General features: G+C 45.2%; 2 protein-coding genes across 3 annotated transcripts in view; both read right to left on the bottom strand.

The window, feature by feature from the left end:
* Nucleotides 1–3,059, bottom strand: part of LOC139551897 (NEDD4-binding protein 2-like 1) — a 35,369-nt gene extending 32,310 nt beyond the window's left edge. Inside the window, exon 1 of the mRNA XM_071363235.1 lies at nucleotides 2,989–3,059. Within this exon, the coding sequence (XP_071219336.1) occupies nucleotides 2,989–3,059 (71 nt within the window). The remainder of the gene's footprint in view (nucleotides 1–2,988) is intronic.
* Nucleotides 3,060–4,847: 1,788 nt separating this feature from the next.
* On the bottom strand, nucleotides 4,848–11,108 carry LOC139552824 (NEDD4-binding protein 2-like 1). Of its 2 annotated transcripts, none has more exons than XM_071364887.1 (5): nucleotides 10,953–11,108; nucleotides 9,546–9,673; nucleotides 9,328–9,416; nucleotides 5,588–5,664; nucleotides 4,848–5,401 (listed from the first exon to the last, which is right to left on the bottom strand). In XM_071364887.1, exons 1-5 carry the CDS (start codon nucleotides 11,039–11,041, stop codon nucleotides 5,257–5,259), a joined length of 528 nt encoding a protein of 175 aa, XP_071220988.1. In that variant the 5' UTR covers nucleotides 11,042–11,108; the 3' UTR covers nucleotides 4,848–5,256. The 2 variants fall into 2 exon arrangements, with proteins under 2 accessions (XP_071220988.1, XP_071220989.1); XM_071364888.1 differs by having other exon boundaries at nucleotides 4,848–5,398.
* Between the last annotated feature and the right edge of the window lie 6,431 nt (nucleotides 11,109–17,539).

Here is a 17,539-nt window from a genome sequence, read left to right as displayed (position 1 = left end):
TCCAGTTGTTTTTACGGTAACTTACTGACAGTCAATTGCCTGTAAAGTTACTGTAAAAAGTTAGAGTATGTTAGTGTTGCACTTCTTTACTTTTTCAACATAAAAAACAGTTCAGTAATATAATTATTTTTATGTTCAGCACTTCTGTCAAATGTGTCTCACGTGATTGAGAGGATCAAGTCTGTATCAGCACAGCCACTTTACAGCGTGAAGAGAAAAGTGCCTTCTCCACTTCCTCATTCATTGCTAGAGCTGTCTGGGCTGCATTGTTAGCTCCCCACTCATGCTGCGCAGAAATGAACACACTTTAAAATTACAACACAGCATGTAGAAATGTTGAAACTGTTTATTACTGTTCGCAAAACAATGTCCATACAGACTAGAACACTTTTACATTGCCAGACGACACCGGTCGCTTCCAGCTTTAATTGTAGGCTAACTTTATTAGCTAGCTTACAGCTCAATTCACTACCCTAGTACTTTGTTTGCAAAGCATAATGCAAAATATACTGATTTCAAAGCTGATTGTCACAAAAAACTGTATTAATTCACTTCGTCTCCCTAACCGACTGATATTGCCAACTACTTTAATGATTTTTTCATTGGCAAACTTAGACATGACATGCCAGCAACAAACACTGACACGACACATCCAAGTATATCTGACCAAATTATGAAAGACAAGCATTGTAATTTTGAATTCCGTAAAGTAAGTGTGGAAGAGGTGAAAAAATTATTGTTGTCTATCAACAATGACAAGCCACCGGGGTCTGACAACTGGGTTGGAAAGTTACTGAGGATAATAGCAGACGATATTGCCACTCCTGTTTGCCATATCTTCAATTTAAGCCTACTAGAAAGTGTGTGCCCTCAGGCCTGGAGGGAAGCAAAAGTCATTCCGCTTCCTAAGAATAACAAAGCCCCCTTTACTGGCTCAAACAGCCGACTAATCAGCCGGTTACCAACCTTTCGTAAAGTTTTGAAAGAAATTGTGTTTGACCAAATACAATGCTATTTTACAGTAAACAAATTGACAACAAACTTTCATCATGCTTATAGGGAATGACATTCAACAAGTACAGCACTACCACAAATGACTGATGATTGGCTGAGAGGATCATAAAAAGATTGTGGGGATTGTTTTGTTAGACTTCAGTGCAGCTTTTGACATTTTCGATTATAGTCTGCTGTTGGAAAAACGTAAGTGTTATGGCTTTACACCCCCTGCTATATTGTGGATAAAGAGTTACCTGTCTAACAGAACACAGAGGGTGTTCTTTAATGGAAGCCTCTCCAACATAGTCCAGGTAAAATCAGCAATTCCCCAGGGCAGCTGTCTAGGCACCTTACTTTTTTCAATCTTTACCAATGACATGCCACTGGCTATGAATTAAGCTAGTGTGTCTATGTATGCGGATGACTCAACACTATACACGTCAGCTATTACAGAGACTGAAATAACTGCAAAACTTAACAAAGAGCTGCAGTTCGTTTCAGAATGAGTGGCAAGGAATAAGTTAGTCCTAAATATTTAAAAAACTTCAAGCATTGAATTTGGGACAAATCATTCACTAAAACCTAAACCTCAACTAAATATTGTAATAAATAATGTGGAAATTGAGCAAGTTGAGGTGACTGAACAGGATTGTAAACTGGAATGGTAAAAACATAATGATACACAATGATACAAAAGTAGCTTAGATGGGGGGAATTCTGTCCATAATAAAGCCCTTCTCTACCTTCTTAACAGCACTATCAACAAGGCAGGTCCTAGTTTTGTCGCACCTGGACTACTGTTCAGTCATGTGTCAAGTGCCACAAAGAGGGACTTGGGAAAATTGCAATTGGCTCACAACAGGGAAGCACGGGTGGCCCTTGGATGTACACAGAGAGCTAACATTAATAATATGCATGTCAATCTCTCCTGGCTCAAAGTGGAGGAGAGATTGACTTCATCACTACTTGTATAGATTGGCGCCGGAGGGGATGGCTGACGTTTTACAGGCTCCTAACCGACTGAGATATTTTGTTTGTTTTTTCACATTGTTTGTAACTCATTTTGTACATAATGTTGTTGCTACCATCTCTTATGACCGAAAAGAGCTTCTGGACATCAGAACAGCGATTACTCACCTCGAACTGGACAAAGAGTTTTTTTTAATGAGTCCGACGCAAAGGATATAACGCTTTGTCAAGACAAGGCCCAAATTCCCGTCATCAGCGTGAAGAAAATACGAAGGAAAAGGGTGAGGAGGGCAGGGCCTTGTAAGAAATTGCAGACAAGTAGGTAATCCACCACGACCCTCTGTATAACTGGCCAATGTGCAATCATTGGAAAACAAACTGAACAATTAAGACAATCCTATCAAAGGGACATTAAAAACTGTAGTATCTCATGTTTTTGACGACACGGATACTATAGAGCTGGACGGCTTCTCTGTGTATCGGCAGGACAGAGCAGCTACATCTGGTAAGACGAGGGGTGGGGGTGTGTCTATTTGTCAAAAGCCGCTTGTGTGCAATGTTTAATATTAAAGAAGTCTTGAAGTATTGCTCGCCTGAGGTAGAACACTCCATGATAAGCTGTAGACCACACTATCTACCAAGAGAGTTGTCACCTTTATTATTCTTACACGGAAACCAAACCGGCTGCGCGAGTGCACCATCGTTCGTCATCGAATTATTTTGTCCCCCTACAGCAAACGCGATCAGGCCTCTTTAGTGTCCTAAGTTTTCTTAACTGTGACCTTAATTGCCTACCATCTGTTAGCTGTTAGTGTCTTAACGGCCGTTTCACAGGTGCATGTTCAATAATTGTTTTTGGTTCATTGAACAAGCATGGGAAACAGTGTTTAAACCCTTTACAATGAAGATCTGTGAAGTATTTGGATTTTTACGAATTATCTTTGAAAGACAGTGTCCTGAAAAGAGGGCATTTCTATTTTTGCTGAGTTTAGTATGATGGATGCTGAAAGCTCCCCCCCACACCGGAGCACGGAGGGAGGGGAGGCCACAGCCTTGAGGTCGTGGACAAGGTACTCCATCACCCCACCGGTCATCTTCTCCTCCTCTCCCTCCCAGAAGGGTCCAGATGTGGAGTCTGGAGAATGTATGTGACTGCCTGGGAGGCATGCCTTATGGCCATTTTAGAGGCCATGATTATCCATGGGTCACATCCATGGGTCGCACGTCTTTTCAGTTCGCTGCAGCTAGTGACTGGAACGAGATGCAACAAACACTCAAACTGGACAGTTTTATCTCCATCTCTTCATTCAAAGACTCAATCATGGACACTCTTACTGACAGTTGTGGCTGCTTTGCGTGATGTATTGTTGTCTCTACCTTCTTGCCCTTTGTGCTGTTGTCTGTGCCCAATAATGTTGTACCCTGTTGTGTTGCTACCATGTTGTTGTCAAGTTGTGTTGCTACCTGCTGTGTCATGTGTTTCTGCCTTGCTATGTTGTTGTCTTAGGTCTCTCTTTATGTAGTGTTGTGTTGTCTCTCTTGTCGTGATGTGTGTTTTGTCCTATATTTATATTGTATTTATTTTTATCTTTAATCCCAGCCCCTGTCCCTGCAGGAGGCCTTTGCCTTTTGGTAGGCCGTCATTGTAAATAAGAATTTGTTCTTAACTGACTTGCCTAGAAGGGTAAATAAAGGATAAATAAAAAATGTAATAAATAATTAAAGTGGCAATTACAAAACTTGAGGAGAATTTTTAAACGTTGAATACACACGTTTTCATTTTCTGCCGTGAAGGAAAATTCTCAGCAACAAAAGACAAAGTGTGTGGATTCATGAAGAAGATGGAGGAAATGTGAAGATGGGGATAGAACCTGTTTCCAGCGGCTTGACACCTACCTTTCTACAGGTGACGTTGACAGAGATCATGTGGTGCAAATAATAAATTCACATTAATCCAATCTCAACCGTGAGTTCAACTCCTACTTCCCTGACACCAAAAACAATTCTGCCCATCTCGACTGGGTGCGTAAACCTTTAATGACTGACAGTAGCAACAACAACATTCCTACCAGACTACAAGGTAATATTATGTATGTGTCCTCAGACTGTGGGCTGAAGATGAGGCGCTCAGAGACAAGTTACAAAGATCTGGTGTGATTTCTCCGTGCCACTTTCTGGTCGTTCACATTTACAAAAGTGTTGTAATAACCGTTACTATACCTTTCCTGACACTATTGTGTCGTCGAGAACTCCAATTTCACATAACAGTTAGCTACTGACCCATCCATGGAAATGTAAACTAGGACCCAACTCCCCTAGGAAACCAGGGGACTCTCCTCTCGTGTCTGGTGTTGCACCGGCGAGTCATTATATGTTAGTGAGTGACCATCTTAGACAGCAGAACATACTGAAGGCACAAACAGAGTATTGTAGATGCAAACGTATGGAAAAGGGGGGAACATTATTTTTTTTGTTTAAAGATCAGAAACGTAAGAACTCACTTTAGATTAATAGGTGTATTTCTACAGAGTTGTTGTGTGTAAAAGCACAGCCCCGTTTTCTGTCCTGTATGATGTTGTCATCATTATTAAAAAAGAAACGTATCTGTATATACCGTATACCGGGGTGTTTGGAAAAAGCCATGGGATGGTTTTTCAATACCGTCAACACCTTTAAAACTATTACTTAGAAGTTTTTACAATACATTTGAATATGTGTATATTTTGAAGTACTGTATAGGCTACTGTAGCCTGGTCCCAGTGCAGTTTGTGCTCTTGCCAACTCCTATAGTTCTATGGTCACGCCGATGACAATAGCAGTTGGCGAGACAGCAACAGACATTTTGGTCATTTAGCAGACGCGACTTAGAGTCAGTGCAAGAATGACAAGTACAATGTTGGTATTTTATTAGGATCCCCATTAGCTGTTGCAAAAGCAACAGCTACTCTTCCTGGGGTCCACATAAAACACGAAACATAATACAGAATGACATAATACAGAACTTCATTAGACAAGAACAGCTCAAGGACAGAACTACATACATTTTTAAAAAGGCACACGTAGCCTACATATCAATAGATACACACAAACTATCCAGGTCCAATAGGGGAGAGGCATTGTGCCACGAGGTGTTGCTTTATCTGTTTTTGAAACCAGGTTTGCTGTTTATTTGAGCAACATGAGATTGAAGTTCCATACAATAAGGGCTCTATATAATACTGTACGTTTTTAAAAATTTGTTCTGGATTTTGGGGAATTTGGGGGGGGGGGGGGGAGACCAGCATGTCTTCATCACTGGACGTTCCATTCCTCTTCGCATTGCTCCCAGCGGTTTATGGAGTAGCTGTCGTTAAGTACATGCCAGATGTTGTAAGCGTCTTCCCAGCGAGCCTCAAAGGACCTGAACTTCTTCTTGGGGATGTTACCTTGACACCTGCTATAGGGAGATAACGCAGCTTTTTTATCATTGAAATGATAACCAATGTATAATTTATAGATAAGTAATAACAGTCTATTGACGGCTGTAAAACTGGTAAACAAGTATACAATCCTACCCCCAACGCACATGTACTGTGTGTACACTGTGAGAATGTAGGCTGTTAATGAAGAGGTTGTTTCTGACCTGTACAGCTTGTTGATGGAGATATAGTTCTTAGGCAGCTCCATCATAGTGATGTAATAGTCACCCTGACGCATCCCCTGAGAGAAAGAATACTTTATTATGACATGAATCTGTTTAATTTGTCCGTCTGTCTGTCAGAAGACCAATTGGGATATTAATAACATTGTAAAAAGTAGTACAAAGTGTCAGATTATCAACAACATGTCTAACCAAGAGGAAACTATCTGACTCCGCCTCTAGCACCACCTAGTAGGAAGTCATCTTGAAAACCAGCTTCAACCAGTCGTGTAGTTAGTCAGATGTCGTTTAGGTTCTCAAGTACAAAGGATGTGACAATGACTAGAAAATAAGTGGAGCATTACAAAAATAACATTGAAATGTCTCTGCAATGCCTGGTAGCTGGGACTAACTAAACTAGAAATCATACGCATATCAAACACACACACACACACACACACACATACACAGGTCCTCACCATTGTCACGTTCCTGACCTATTTTCTGTTAGTTTTTGTGTGTTAGTTGGTCAGGACGTGAGGTTGGGTGGGCATTCTATGTTTTCTGTTTCTGTGTTGGTTTTTGGGTTGCCTGGTATGGCTCTTAATTAGAGGCAGGTGTTTGCGTTCCTCTAATTAAGAGTCATATTTAGGTAGGCGTTGTCACAGTGTTCGTTGTGGGTGATTGTCTCCTGTGTCAGTGTTTGTCGCACCATACGGGACTGATACGGTTTGTTCATTTCATGTAGGCTATTTTTCCCTGTTCGTGCGTTCTCGTGTCTATGTAAGAACGTTAGTAGCCTGTATGTTTGTGCACAACGTTTGTAGCTTCACGGTCGTTTTGTTATTTTGTTAAAGTGTTTTTGTGTCGTGTTCATCTTCGTGTTAAAATAAAAGAAGATGGCATATTTTCCAACTGCTGCATTTTGGTCCGTTAATCCGCCACCACGCTAAGACCAAGCGGCAAAGGGAAACTAAACGGAGTAAGGGACAGGAGAGAAAGGAGCAATGGACATGGGACGATGTTTTGGATGGAAAGGGTGTCTACACATGGGAGGAGATCCTAGCTGGTAGAGATCGCCTCCCATGGGATCAGCTGGAGGCACTGAGGAGAGCGGAGGCTACCGGAGAGAGGAACCGGAGCTATGAGGGAACGCGTCTGGCACGGAAGCCAAAAAAGCCCGTAAGTAATTCCCAAAAATTTCTTGGGGGGGGGCTAGGAGATAGTGGGCCAAGGGCAGGTAGGAGACCTGCGCCCACTTCCCAGGCTTACCGTGGAGAGCGGGAGTACGGGCAGGCGCCGTGTTACGCAGTAGAGCGCACGGTGTCTCCTGTACGAGTGCATAGCCCGGTGCGGGTTATTCCACCTCCCCGCACTGGGAGGGCTAGATTGGGTATTGAGCCAGGTGTCATGAGGCCGGCTCAACGCGTCTGGTCTCCAGTGCGTCTCCTCGGGCCGGCATACATGGCACCGGCCTTACGCATGGTTTCTCCGGTTCGCCTACATAGGCCGGTGCGGGTTATTCCACCTCCCCGCACTGGTCGGGCAACCGGGAGTATTCAACCAGGTAAGGTTGGGCAAGCTCAATGCTCAAGAGTGCCAGTACGCCTCCACGGTCCGGTATTTCCGGCACCACCTCCCCGCCCCAGCCTAGTACCTACAGTGTCTACACTACGCACTAGGCTACCAGTGCGTATCCTGAGCCCTGTTCCTCCTCCACGCACTCTCCCTGTAGTGCGTGTATCTAGCCCGGTGCCTCCAGTTCCGGCCCCACGCACTAAGCTACCAGTGCGTCTCCAGAGCCCTGTACACACTGTATATTCTCCCCCTACTAATCCTGATGTGCTTGTCCTCAGCCCGGCGTCACCAGTGCCGGTACCACGCATCAGGGGTAGAGTAGGCTTTGAGAATACAGTGTGCCCTGTCCCTGCTCCCCGCACTAGTAGGAAGGTGCTTATCATTAGCACGGTGCCTCCAGTTCCGGCACCACGCACCAGGTCTACAGTGCGCCGTATCCGGCCAGAGCCATCCGTCTCACCAGCGCCATCTGAGCCATCCGTCTCCCCAGCGCCATCTGAGCCATCCGTCTCCCCAGCGCCATCTGAGCCATCCGTCTCCCCAGCGCCATCTGAGCCATCCGTCTCCCCAGCGCCATCTGAGCCATCCGTCTGCCAGGAGCCTGCAAAGCCGCCCGTCTGCCATGAGCCTGCAAAGCCGCCCGTCTGCCATGAGCCTACAGAGCCATCCGCCAGACAGGAGCCGCTAGAGCCGTCAGCCAGACAGGAGCCGCTAGAGCCGCCAGCCAGACAGGATCTGCCAGAGCCGCCAACCAGACAGGATCTGCCAGAGCCGCCAACCAGACAGGATCTGCCAGAGCCGCCAACCAGACAGGATCTGCCAGAGCCGCCAACCAGACAGGATCTGCCAGAGCCGCCAACCAGACAGGATCTGCCAGAGCCGCCAATCAGACAGGATCTGCCAGAGCCGTCAGAGAGCCATGAGCAGCCAGAGCCGTCAGAGAGCCATGAGCAGCCAGAGCCGTCAGAGAGCCATGAGCAGCCAGAGCCGTCAGAGAGCCATGAGCAGCCAGAGCCGTCAGAGAGCCATGAGCAGCCAGAGCCGTCAGAGAGCCAGGAGCAGCCAGAGCCGTCAGAGAGCCAGGAGCAGCCAGAGCCGTCAGAGAGCCATGAGCGTCGAGAGCCGTCAGCCTGCCATGAGCGTCGAGAGCCGTCAGCCTGCCATGAGCGTCGAGAGCCGTCAGCCTGCCATGAGCGTCGAGAGCCGTCAGCCTGCCATGAGCGTCGAGAGCCGTCAGCCTGCCATGAGCGTCGAGAGCCGTCAGCCAGCCATGAGCGTCGAGAGTCGTCAGTCAGCCATGAGCTGCCCTTCAGCCTGAAAAGGCTAGATACCCAGAACTGCCCATCAGTCCAGAGCTGTCTCTCTGTCCGGAGCTGCCTTTCAGTCCGGAGTTGCCCCTCTATCCTGATCTCCCTCTCTATCTTTATCTACCTCTATATTCTTATCTATCCCTCTGTCTTGGTTTATCTCTCTGTCCCGGTGTTGTCATTATTAGATATGTTATTAAGAGGATTTTGTGGGGGAAGAAGGAGGGTGGACATTCTTGGAGGGAGGAGGCTAGGATGGATTATGGTGGGGTGGGAACCGCGCCCGGAGCCTGAGCCACCACCGTGGTTAGATGCCCACCCAGACCCTCCCCTAGACTTTGTGCTGGTGCGTCCGGAGTTCGCACCTTGTGGGGGGGGTACTGTCACGTTCCTGACCTATTTTCTGTTAGTTTTTGTGTGTTAGTTGGTCAGGACGTGAGGTTGGGTGGGCATTCTATGTTTTCTGTTTCTGTGTTGGTTTTTGGGTTGCCTGGTATGGCTCTTAATTAGAGGCAGGTGTTTGCGTTCCTCTAATTAAGAGTCATATTTAGGTAGGCGTTGTCACAGTGTTCGTTGTGGGTGATTGTCTCCTGTGTCAGTGTTTGTCGCACCATACGGGACTGTTACGGTTTGTTCATTTCATGTAGGCTATTTTTCCCTGTTCGTGCGTTCTCGTGTCTATGTAAGAACGTTAGTAGCCTGTATGTTTGTGCACAACGTTTGTAGCTTCACGGTCGTTTTGTTATTTTGTTAAAGTGTTTTTGTGTCGTGTTCATCTTCGTGTTAAAATAAAAGAAGATGGCATATTTTCCAACTGCTGCATTTTGGTCCGTTAATCCGCCACACGATCGTGACAACCATGTGGATATAGGGCCACATCTCCCAAAGAGAAATGTTTGTGTTGTCAACGATGATCCGATCCACACCTCTGTTCAAGGCTTTAAAAACTGTCAAAACAAGCCAGAGTACCAGTGCTTTAATGTTGAACAAACTATGTGTGTGTAATGACATTATGAGCAGATTCTTTCTGCTTTTGCCCCCAGCCACCCAATAGGCTTACACCACCCAATACACACCATCCTCTCTATTCCGCTGATGGTTGCGTTGAAAGTTTCCTTTGGTGTAGTTGGTACTTTCATGGTACCTGTCAGTGGAGAAAATTTCTGCTTCCAGTCCAAGTCTTGCATATTTATCACAGAGTTTCCTGGAAAAAAATAAGGAAATCATATCATTAGATATTTATATATTTCAAATAAAGTGTTTCAGTCTATTCAAAATTACAACCATCCTGATTAAATGTGCCTTGAATTCTAAATAAATCACTGACAGTGTCACCAACAAAGCACCCCCCCCCCCCATCACACCTCCTCCTCCATGCTTCAGGGTGGGAACCACACATGCAGAGATCATCCGTTCATCTACTCTGTATCTTACAAAGACACGGCGGTTGGAACCCAAAATCGCAAATTTGGACTCAGACCAAAGGACAGATTTCCATTGCTCGTGTTTCTTGGCTCAGGAAAGTCTCTTCTTATTATTGCTGTCCTTTAGTAGTGGTTTCTTTGCAGCAATTCGATCATGAAGGCCTGATTCACGCAGTCTCCTCTGAACAGTTGATGTTGAGATGTGTCTGTTACTTGAACTCCGTGAAGCATTTATTTGGACTGCAATCTGAGGCTGGTAACTCTAAAGAACTTATCCTCTGCAGCAGAGGTAACTCTGGGTCTTCCTTTCCTGTGGCGGTCCTCAGGAGAGCCAGTTTTATCACAGCGCTTGATGGTTTTTGCGACTGCACTTGAAGAAAATTTTCCAGATTGACTGAACTTCATGTCAGACAGATGGACTGTCTTTTCTCTTTGCTTATTTGAGCTGTTCTTGCCATAATATGGACTTGGTCTTTTACCAAATAGGGCAATATTTTGTATACCACCCTTACCTTGTCACAACACAACTGATTTGCTCAAACGCATCACGAAGGAAAGAAATTCCACAGTTAACAAGACACACCTGTTAGTTTAAATGCATTCCAGGTGACTACCTCATTAAGCTGGTTGAGAGAATGCCAAGAGTGTGCAAAGCTGTCATCAAGGCAAAGGGTGGCTACTCAAATATAAAATATATTTAGATTTGTTTAACACTTGTTTGGTTATTACATGATTCCATGTATTATCTCATAGTTTTGATGTGTTCACTATTATTCTACAATGTAGAAAAGAGTAGAAATAAAGAAAAACCTCAGGAATGAGTAGGTGTGTCCAAACCTTTGACTGGTACTGTATATTTACAACAAAATGTATAAGGGGGATTGGAAATGATGCAGACAATTACATTGATAGAAGCCACAATCTTCAATATGAGCAATATTAAAAAAGTGTTTAGGTGATACTTCCGGAAATGAACCCACGATCTCAAAACAATACATATTTTGACAAAAACGACTTGGGATAAGGCAGGCTCCCAAAAGTTTGGATTGATTAGCTTACTTTGCCCTCTTTGTCTTTCCAACTCCTGGCAAACCTCGAAGGATGATCAGTTTCTTCCTGCGTTGACTTTGTCTTCTCCCTCTCACCATTTCTCTTTTACTTCAGACTGCTTCACCACCAACTACAGTACACAGCACAACGGCAGCTGTACTCTGTTTACAAGACACGCCCTCCCACCCAAGAACTGAAACCGACACAATAAGTGAAACCAAACCCACATAACCGTTATGGATTTAAATCAGTCTAATGTCGATGCTGATTACCCGCAAGTAAGTATTGTATAGCCCTTATGTATTTCGTAAGATTAGGTGCCATAAAATAGCTACTTGTCACTTTTATCAAATGATTTCAGACCAGTGAAGATTAAGGAAAGGAAACAGAAGGAGGGGAAGTTTCTTTAGACTAATGAAATATTGCCATAGTTCACTAGTGATGGGCCTTCCGATTATTTCGGTGAGTCGGCTCATTTGGCTCCGTTCACGTAAAAGAGCCGGCTCATTTGGCTCCCAAACGGCTCTTCGTTCAAAATTCTTAAAAGTAGACATAGAACCATGACAAATTGCAAATCTCCCATGTAAATCCCAAATAGGTAGGCTACCAGTATGTCATAGTGAAATGCGCATTCAAATACATTTTTACCTGGACAAATTATTAGATGGCCTGCAAAAAAAAAATCTTTATGTTTTTACTCACTGAAACAAATTTGCGTGGACCAGATTATTTGTGGTTGTTTCTGCAGTGAGGACACACCACTCTTTAGATAATGATTTGTTTTACATATCTACAGAAAAAACTTGTTTTGTGATCAAAAACCAAAAGAAATGGAGGAAATTATTCAAGAAAGATCCAGTGTAATATTGTAGCGATCTGTGTGTAGCTGGTGCAGAGGAGTCAGGCGCTGGACAGCAGAGATGAGTAACATAAAAACTTTACTCAATATTCTAATTTACATGTGGTAAATACCAAGCCCACAATAAACGGACCGACGTACATCAAACAATCACTCACAACAACCATGGGGGAAACAGAGGGTTAAATAAAGAACATGTAATTGGGGAATTGAAACCAGGTGTGTAAAATAAAGACAAAACAAATGGAACATGAAAAGTGGATCGGCGATGGCTAGAAAGCTGGTGACGTCGACTGCCGAGCGACGCCCGGAGGACGAGGCGCAGGGCGATCCGGATGGAGACAGTGGAAATACTGCAGCAATGAAGGGTCCAAAACGTCCTCCACCGGCACCCAGCATCTCTCCTCCGGACCGTACCCCTCCCACTCTACGAGGTACTGAAGGCCCCTCGCCCGACGCCTCGAGTCCAGTATGGCTCGAACAGCATACGCCGGGGCCCCCTCGATGTCCAGAGGGGGCGGAGGAACCTCCCGCACCTCAGACTCCTGGAGTGGATCAGCCACCACCGGCCTGAGGAGAGACACATGGAACGAGGGGTTAATAAGGTAATCGGGGGGAAGCTGTAACCTGTAGCAAAACTCGTTCAGTCTCCTCAGGACTTTGAATGGCCCCACAAACCGCGGGCCCAGCTTCCGGCAGGGCAGGAGGAGGGGCAGGTTTCGGTTCGAGAGCCAGACCCGGTCCCCCGGTGCGAACACCGGGGCCTCACTGCGGTGGCGGTCGGCGCTCGCCTTCTGACGCCTCACGGCCCGTTGTAGGTGCACATGAGCGGCGTCCCAGGTCTCCTCCGAGCGCTTAAACCATTCGTCCACCGCAGGAGCTTCGATCTGGCTCTGATACCACGGTGCCAGAACCGGCTGATACCCCAGTACACTCATGAACCCAATCAATAAAACTGCACTGTATTACAATGCCTTGTTCTCATGACTGTAACCTAATGACATTTATTTGTCCACAATATGTTTCAGGGGATTTTAACTTTAGATTAAATGTGGATGGTTTTAATATGTTCTCTTTAGAAGAATTATAGACTTACAGTGGACCAGCCTCATAGAACAATCCCATGGAGGAGTTTACAGTGAGCACCCTCTAGTAGAAACAGGTGTTATTAAGAGTCACTCAGAAAACAATGACAGCACAGTGAAACCAAGAGCGAGATAAATATCACAGGTGGTTTTCAGCCCATAAGCACAACCACTCTGTGTTGTGGCTTGGCTTAATATCATATTCAAAATGGTCTGATACTGAAGCATTCCAGAGCTGACATAACAATAAAGTGGGGATTCCCTGTGATGTGTGTGTTTGTACTTTAATGCACGAGTTCCCCAGTTTAATTACAGTCCATTGGCTATCTGTCTCCTGTCTGCGTCAGGCCATATCGGGGAAGAGGGTGAGGGTGCGCACATCTCCTCTCTCCTGCTCTGGGAGAAAACAATAAGAATGTGACTTAAAAATGAACTCCCTCTTGATTTACTCTTTCCTGTGACTGTTGTCAGGTCTTTCAGCAAAAGGGGGCAGGGATAGAGGGAGTGTATGGATTATTTCTCTCCTTCTGAACAAATAGCATTGTACAGTTGATAGATTATGACCAGAGAAGTTAGGTATCGGTCCCTGAGTCTAGTATATTACAGTTTAATAATCCCCCCAAGGTTTAACAGCCGGCCACAGCCCAGCCTCGCCGAAGTTCGCCACTCAACGCCAGCCCATCGCCATTGACATCCTGTCTGCCTGCATCCAGATGCTGAGATCAGGTTACGTCTCCATCGCAGTCTTGCTACGCTGGGATTGATGTTTCTTTTGGCGTTCCTTCGCTTCCTGTGACGTTGCCGAGTTTTACTTCCTCATCTTCTACCTACATGTCTTCTGATCATCTCAGCTGTCCGACATCACCATCTTCTACCTACATGTCTTCTGATCATCTCAGCTGTGCGACATCACCATCTTCTACCTACATGTCTTCTGATCATCTCAGCTGTCCGACATCACCATCTTCTACCTACATTTACATTTAAGTAATTTAGCAGACGCTCTTATCCAGAGTGACTTACAAATTGGTGCATTCACCTTATGATATCCAGTGGAACAACCACTTTACAAAAGGGGGGTGGGGTTAGAAGGATTACTTTATCCTATCCTAGGTATTCCTTAAAGAGGTGGGGTTTCAGGTGTCTCCGGAAGGTGGTGATTGACTCCGCTGACCTGGCGTCATGAGGGAGTTTGTTCCACCATTGGGGTGCCAGAGCAGCGAACAGTTTTGACTGGGCTGAGCGGGAACTGTACTTCCTCAGAGGTAGGGAGGCGAGCAGGCCAGAGGTGGATGAACGCAGTGCCCTACCTACATGTCTTCTGATCATCTCAGCTGTCCGACATCACCATCTTCTACCTACATGTCTTCTGATCATCTCAGCTGTCCGACATCACCATCTTCGACAAAGATACCTTCACCTTCACACACAGTAAACCGATCAGTTTGTCAGAACCACACCAGTCTGTCTACCTGTTCCGGCTTCCATCTACCCACAGTCCTTACCAACCATTCACCTACTTCTTACAACCCAGACATGCTCAACATGCTTTTCCATCCAATCTACTATTCATCCTCGAATCTGGTTCTGAAGACTAGCCAATGGTTCCATTTCCATCCAATCTACTATTCATCCTCGAATCTGGTTCTGAAGACTAGCCAATGGTTCCATTTCCATCCAATCTACTATTCATCCTCGAATCTGGTTCCGAAGACTAGCCAATGGTTCCATTTCCATCCAATCTACTATTCATCCTCGAATCTGGTTCTGAAGACTAGCCAATGGTTTCATTTCCATCCAATCTACTATTCATCCTCGAATCTGGTTCTGAAGACTAGCCAATGGTTCCATTTCCATCCAATCTACTATTCATCCTCGAGTCTGTTTCCGAAGACTAGCCAATGGTTCCATTTCCATCTGAGACAAATACTACCCCTGTACGGCTATGTTGCTGACCAATTCTCAGGACACTCTGAGCTGTGTCCATGGCATCTGGACACGGCATCCCAGACCATACCGTACAACTCCTCGGACACTGATCCTCTCAAGCCTTTCGTTTTTACATCCACTCTGACATCGAAAACATCAGGACAGCCCACAACATGCTGATCTCTCAGAACCTTCCAGTCTCTGCCTCATTTCACAGACACCATCTACCTCACTTACCCAACCAGTCAAAAGGGGATTGGCTCACCAGCTGAGTCTGGTTCCTCTCAAGGTTTTGTCGTGGTACAGTTGAAGTCGGAAGTTTACATACACCTTAGCCAAATACATTTAAACTCAGTTTTTCACAATTCCTGACATTTAAATCCCAGTAGAAATTCCCTGTTTTAGGTCAATTAGGATCACCACTTTATTTTAAGAATGTGAAATGTCAGAATAATAGTAGAGAGAATTTATTTCACCTTTATTTAACCAGGTAGGCTAGTTGAGAACAAGTTCTCATTTACAACTGCGACCTGGCCAAGATAAAGCAAAGCAGTGCGACTGTTACGCTTGTTGATAGAAGGAGACCAAGGTGCAGCGTGGTAGGCGTACATTTTTCTATATTAAAATGACACCGAAAAACAACAAAATACAAAAACGAACGTAAAGCTATATGCAGTGCAGAAAGCAACTACACACAAACAAGATCCCACAACTGAAGGTGGGGAAAAAGGGCTGCCTAAGTATGATCCCCAAGCAGAGACAATGATAGACAGCTGCCTCTGATTGGGAACCATACCCGGCCAACAAAGAAATAGACAAACTAGAATGCCTACCCAAATCACACCCTGACCTAACCAAATAGAGAAATAAAAAGGCTCTCTAATGTCAGGACGTGACAGCGACACAAACAACAACACAGAGTTACACACGGAATAAACAAACATACAGTCAATAATACAATAGAAAAAGTATATATAGAGTGTGTGCAAATGAGGTAGGATAAGGGAGGTAAGGCAATAAATAGGCCACAGTGGCGAAATAATTACAATATAGCAATGAAACACTGGAGTGATAGATGTGCAGAAGATGAGTGTGCAAGTAGAGATACTGGGGTGCAAAGGAGCAAAATGAATGAAAATAAATAAATAACAGTATGGGGATGAGGTAGTTGAATGGGCTGTTTACAGATGGGCTATGTACAGGTGCAATGATCTGTGAGCTGCTCTGACAGCTGGTGCTTAAAGCTAATGAGGAGATATGAATCTCCAACTTCAGAGATTATGGCAGGTCGTTCCAGTCATTGGCAGCAGAGAACTGGAAGGAAAGGCGGCCAAAGGAGGAATTGGCTTTGGGGGTGACCGGTGAAATATACCTGCTGGAGAGCGTGCTACGGGTGGGTGCTGCTATGGTGACCAGTGAGCTGAGATAAGGCGGGGCTTTACCTAGCAAAGACTTATAGATGACCTGGAGCCAGCGACGAATATGAAGCAAGGTGCCAGCCAACGAGAGCATACAGCTCGCAGTGGTGGGTAGAATATGGGGCTTTGGTGACAAAATGGATAGCAGTGTGATAGACTGCAGCCAATTTGCTGAGTAGAGTGTTGGAGGCTATTTTGTAAATGACATCGCCGAAGTCAAGGATCGGTAGGATAGTGAGTTTTACGAGGGCATGTTTGGCAGCATGAGTGAAGGATGCCTTGTTGCGCAATAGGAAGCCGATTCTAGATGTCATTTTGGATTGGAGATGCTTAATGTGAGTCTGGAAGGAGAGTTTACAGTCTAACCAGACACCTAGGTATTTGTAGTTGTCGACATATTCTAAGTCAGAACCATCCAGAGTAGTGATGCTGGACGGGCGGGCAGGTGGGGGCAGCGATCAGTTGAAGAGCATGCATTTAGTTTTACTTGCATTTAAGAGCAGTTGGAGGCCACGGAAGGAGAGTTGTATGGCATTGAAGCTCGTCTGGAGGTTAGTTAACACAGTGTCCAAAGAAGGGCCAGAAGTATACAGAATGGTGTCGTCTACGTAGAGGTGGATCAGAGAATCACCAGCAGCAAGAGCGACATCATTGATGTATACAGAGAAAAGAGTCGTGCGAGAATTGAACCCTGTGGCACCCCCATAGAGACTGCCAGAGGTCCGGACAACAGACCATCCAATTTGACACACTGAACTCTATCAGAGAAATAGTTGGTGAACCAGGCGAGGCAGTCATTTGAGAAATCAAGGCTGTTGAGTCTGCCGATAAGAATGTGGTGATTGACAGAGTCGAAAGCCTTGGCGAGGTCGATGAATACTGCTGCACAGTATTGTCTTTCATCGATAGCGTGGCTGAGAATGATTTATTTCAGCTTTTATTTCTTTCATCACATTCCCAGTGGGTCAGAAGTTTACATACACTCAATTAGTATTTAACTTGGGTCAAACATTTCGGGTAGCCTTCCACAAGCTTCCCACAATAAGTTGGGTGAATTTTGGCCCATTCCTCCTGACAGAGCTGGTGTAACTGAGTCAGGTTTGTAGGCCTCCTTGCTCGCACACACTTTTTCAGTTCTGCCCACAAACTTTCAATGGGATTGAGGTCAGGGCGTTGTGATGGCCACTCCAATACCTTGACTTTGTTGTCCTTAAGCCATTTTGCCACAGCTTTGGAAGTATGCTTGTGGTAATTGTACATTTGGAAGACCCATTTACGACCGAGCTTTTCATACCTCATGATGCC

This window comes from Salvelinus alpinus, chromosome 24 (genome assembly GCF_045679555.1).
Source record: "Salvelinus alpinus chromosome 24, SLU_Salpinus.1, whole genome shotgun sequence".
Taxonomy (NCBI): domain Eukaryota; kingdom Metazoa; phylum Chordata; class Actinopteri; order Salmoniformes; family Salmonidae; genus Salvelinus; species Salvelinus alpinus.
Note: the sequence above shows the minus strand (reverse complement) of the source record. Positions and strands in the feature narration are given on the sequence as shown.

Coding starts and splice junctions, on each gene's coding strand:
- LOC139552824 (XM_071364887.1), bottom strand. CDS start 11,041: ATGGTGAGAGGGAGAAGACAAAGTCAACGCAGGAAGAAACTGATCATC. Junction 9,417..9,545: donor TCAGCGGAATAGAGAGGATG/GTGTGTATTGGG, acceptor TTGTTTTGACAG/TTTTTAAAGCCTTGAACAGA. Junction 5,402..5,587: donor TCCATCAACAAGCTGTACAG/GTCAGAAACAAC, acceptor ATCTCCCTATAG/CAGGTGTCAAGGTAACATCC.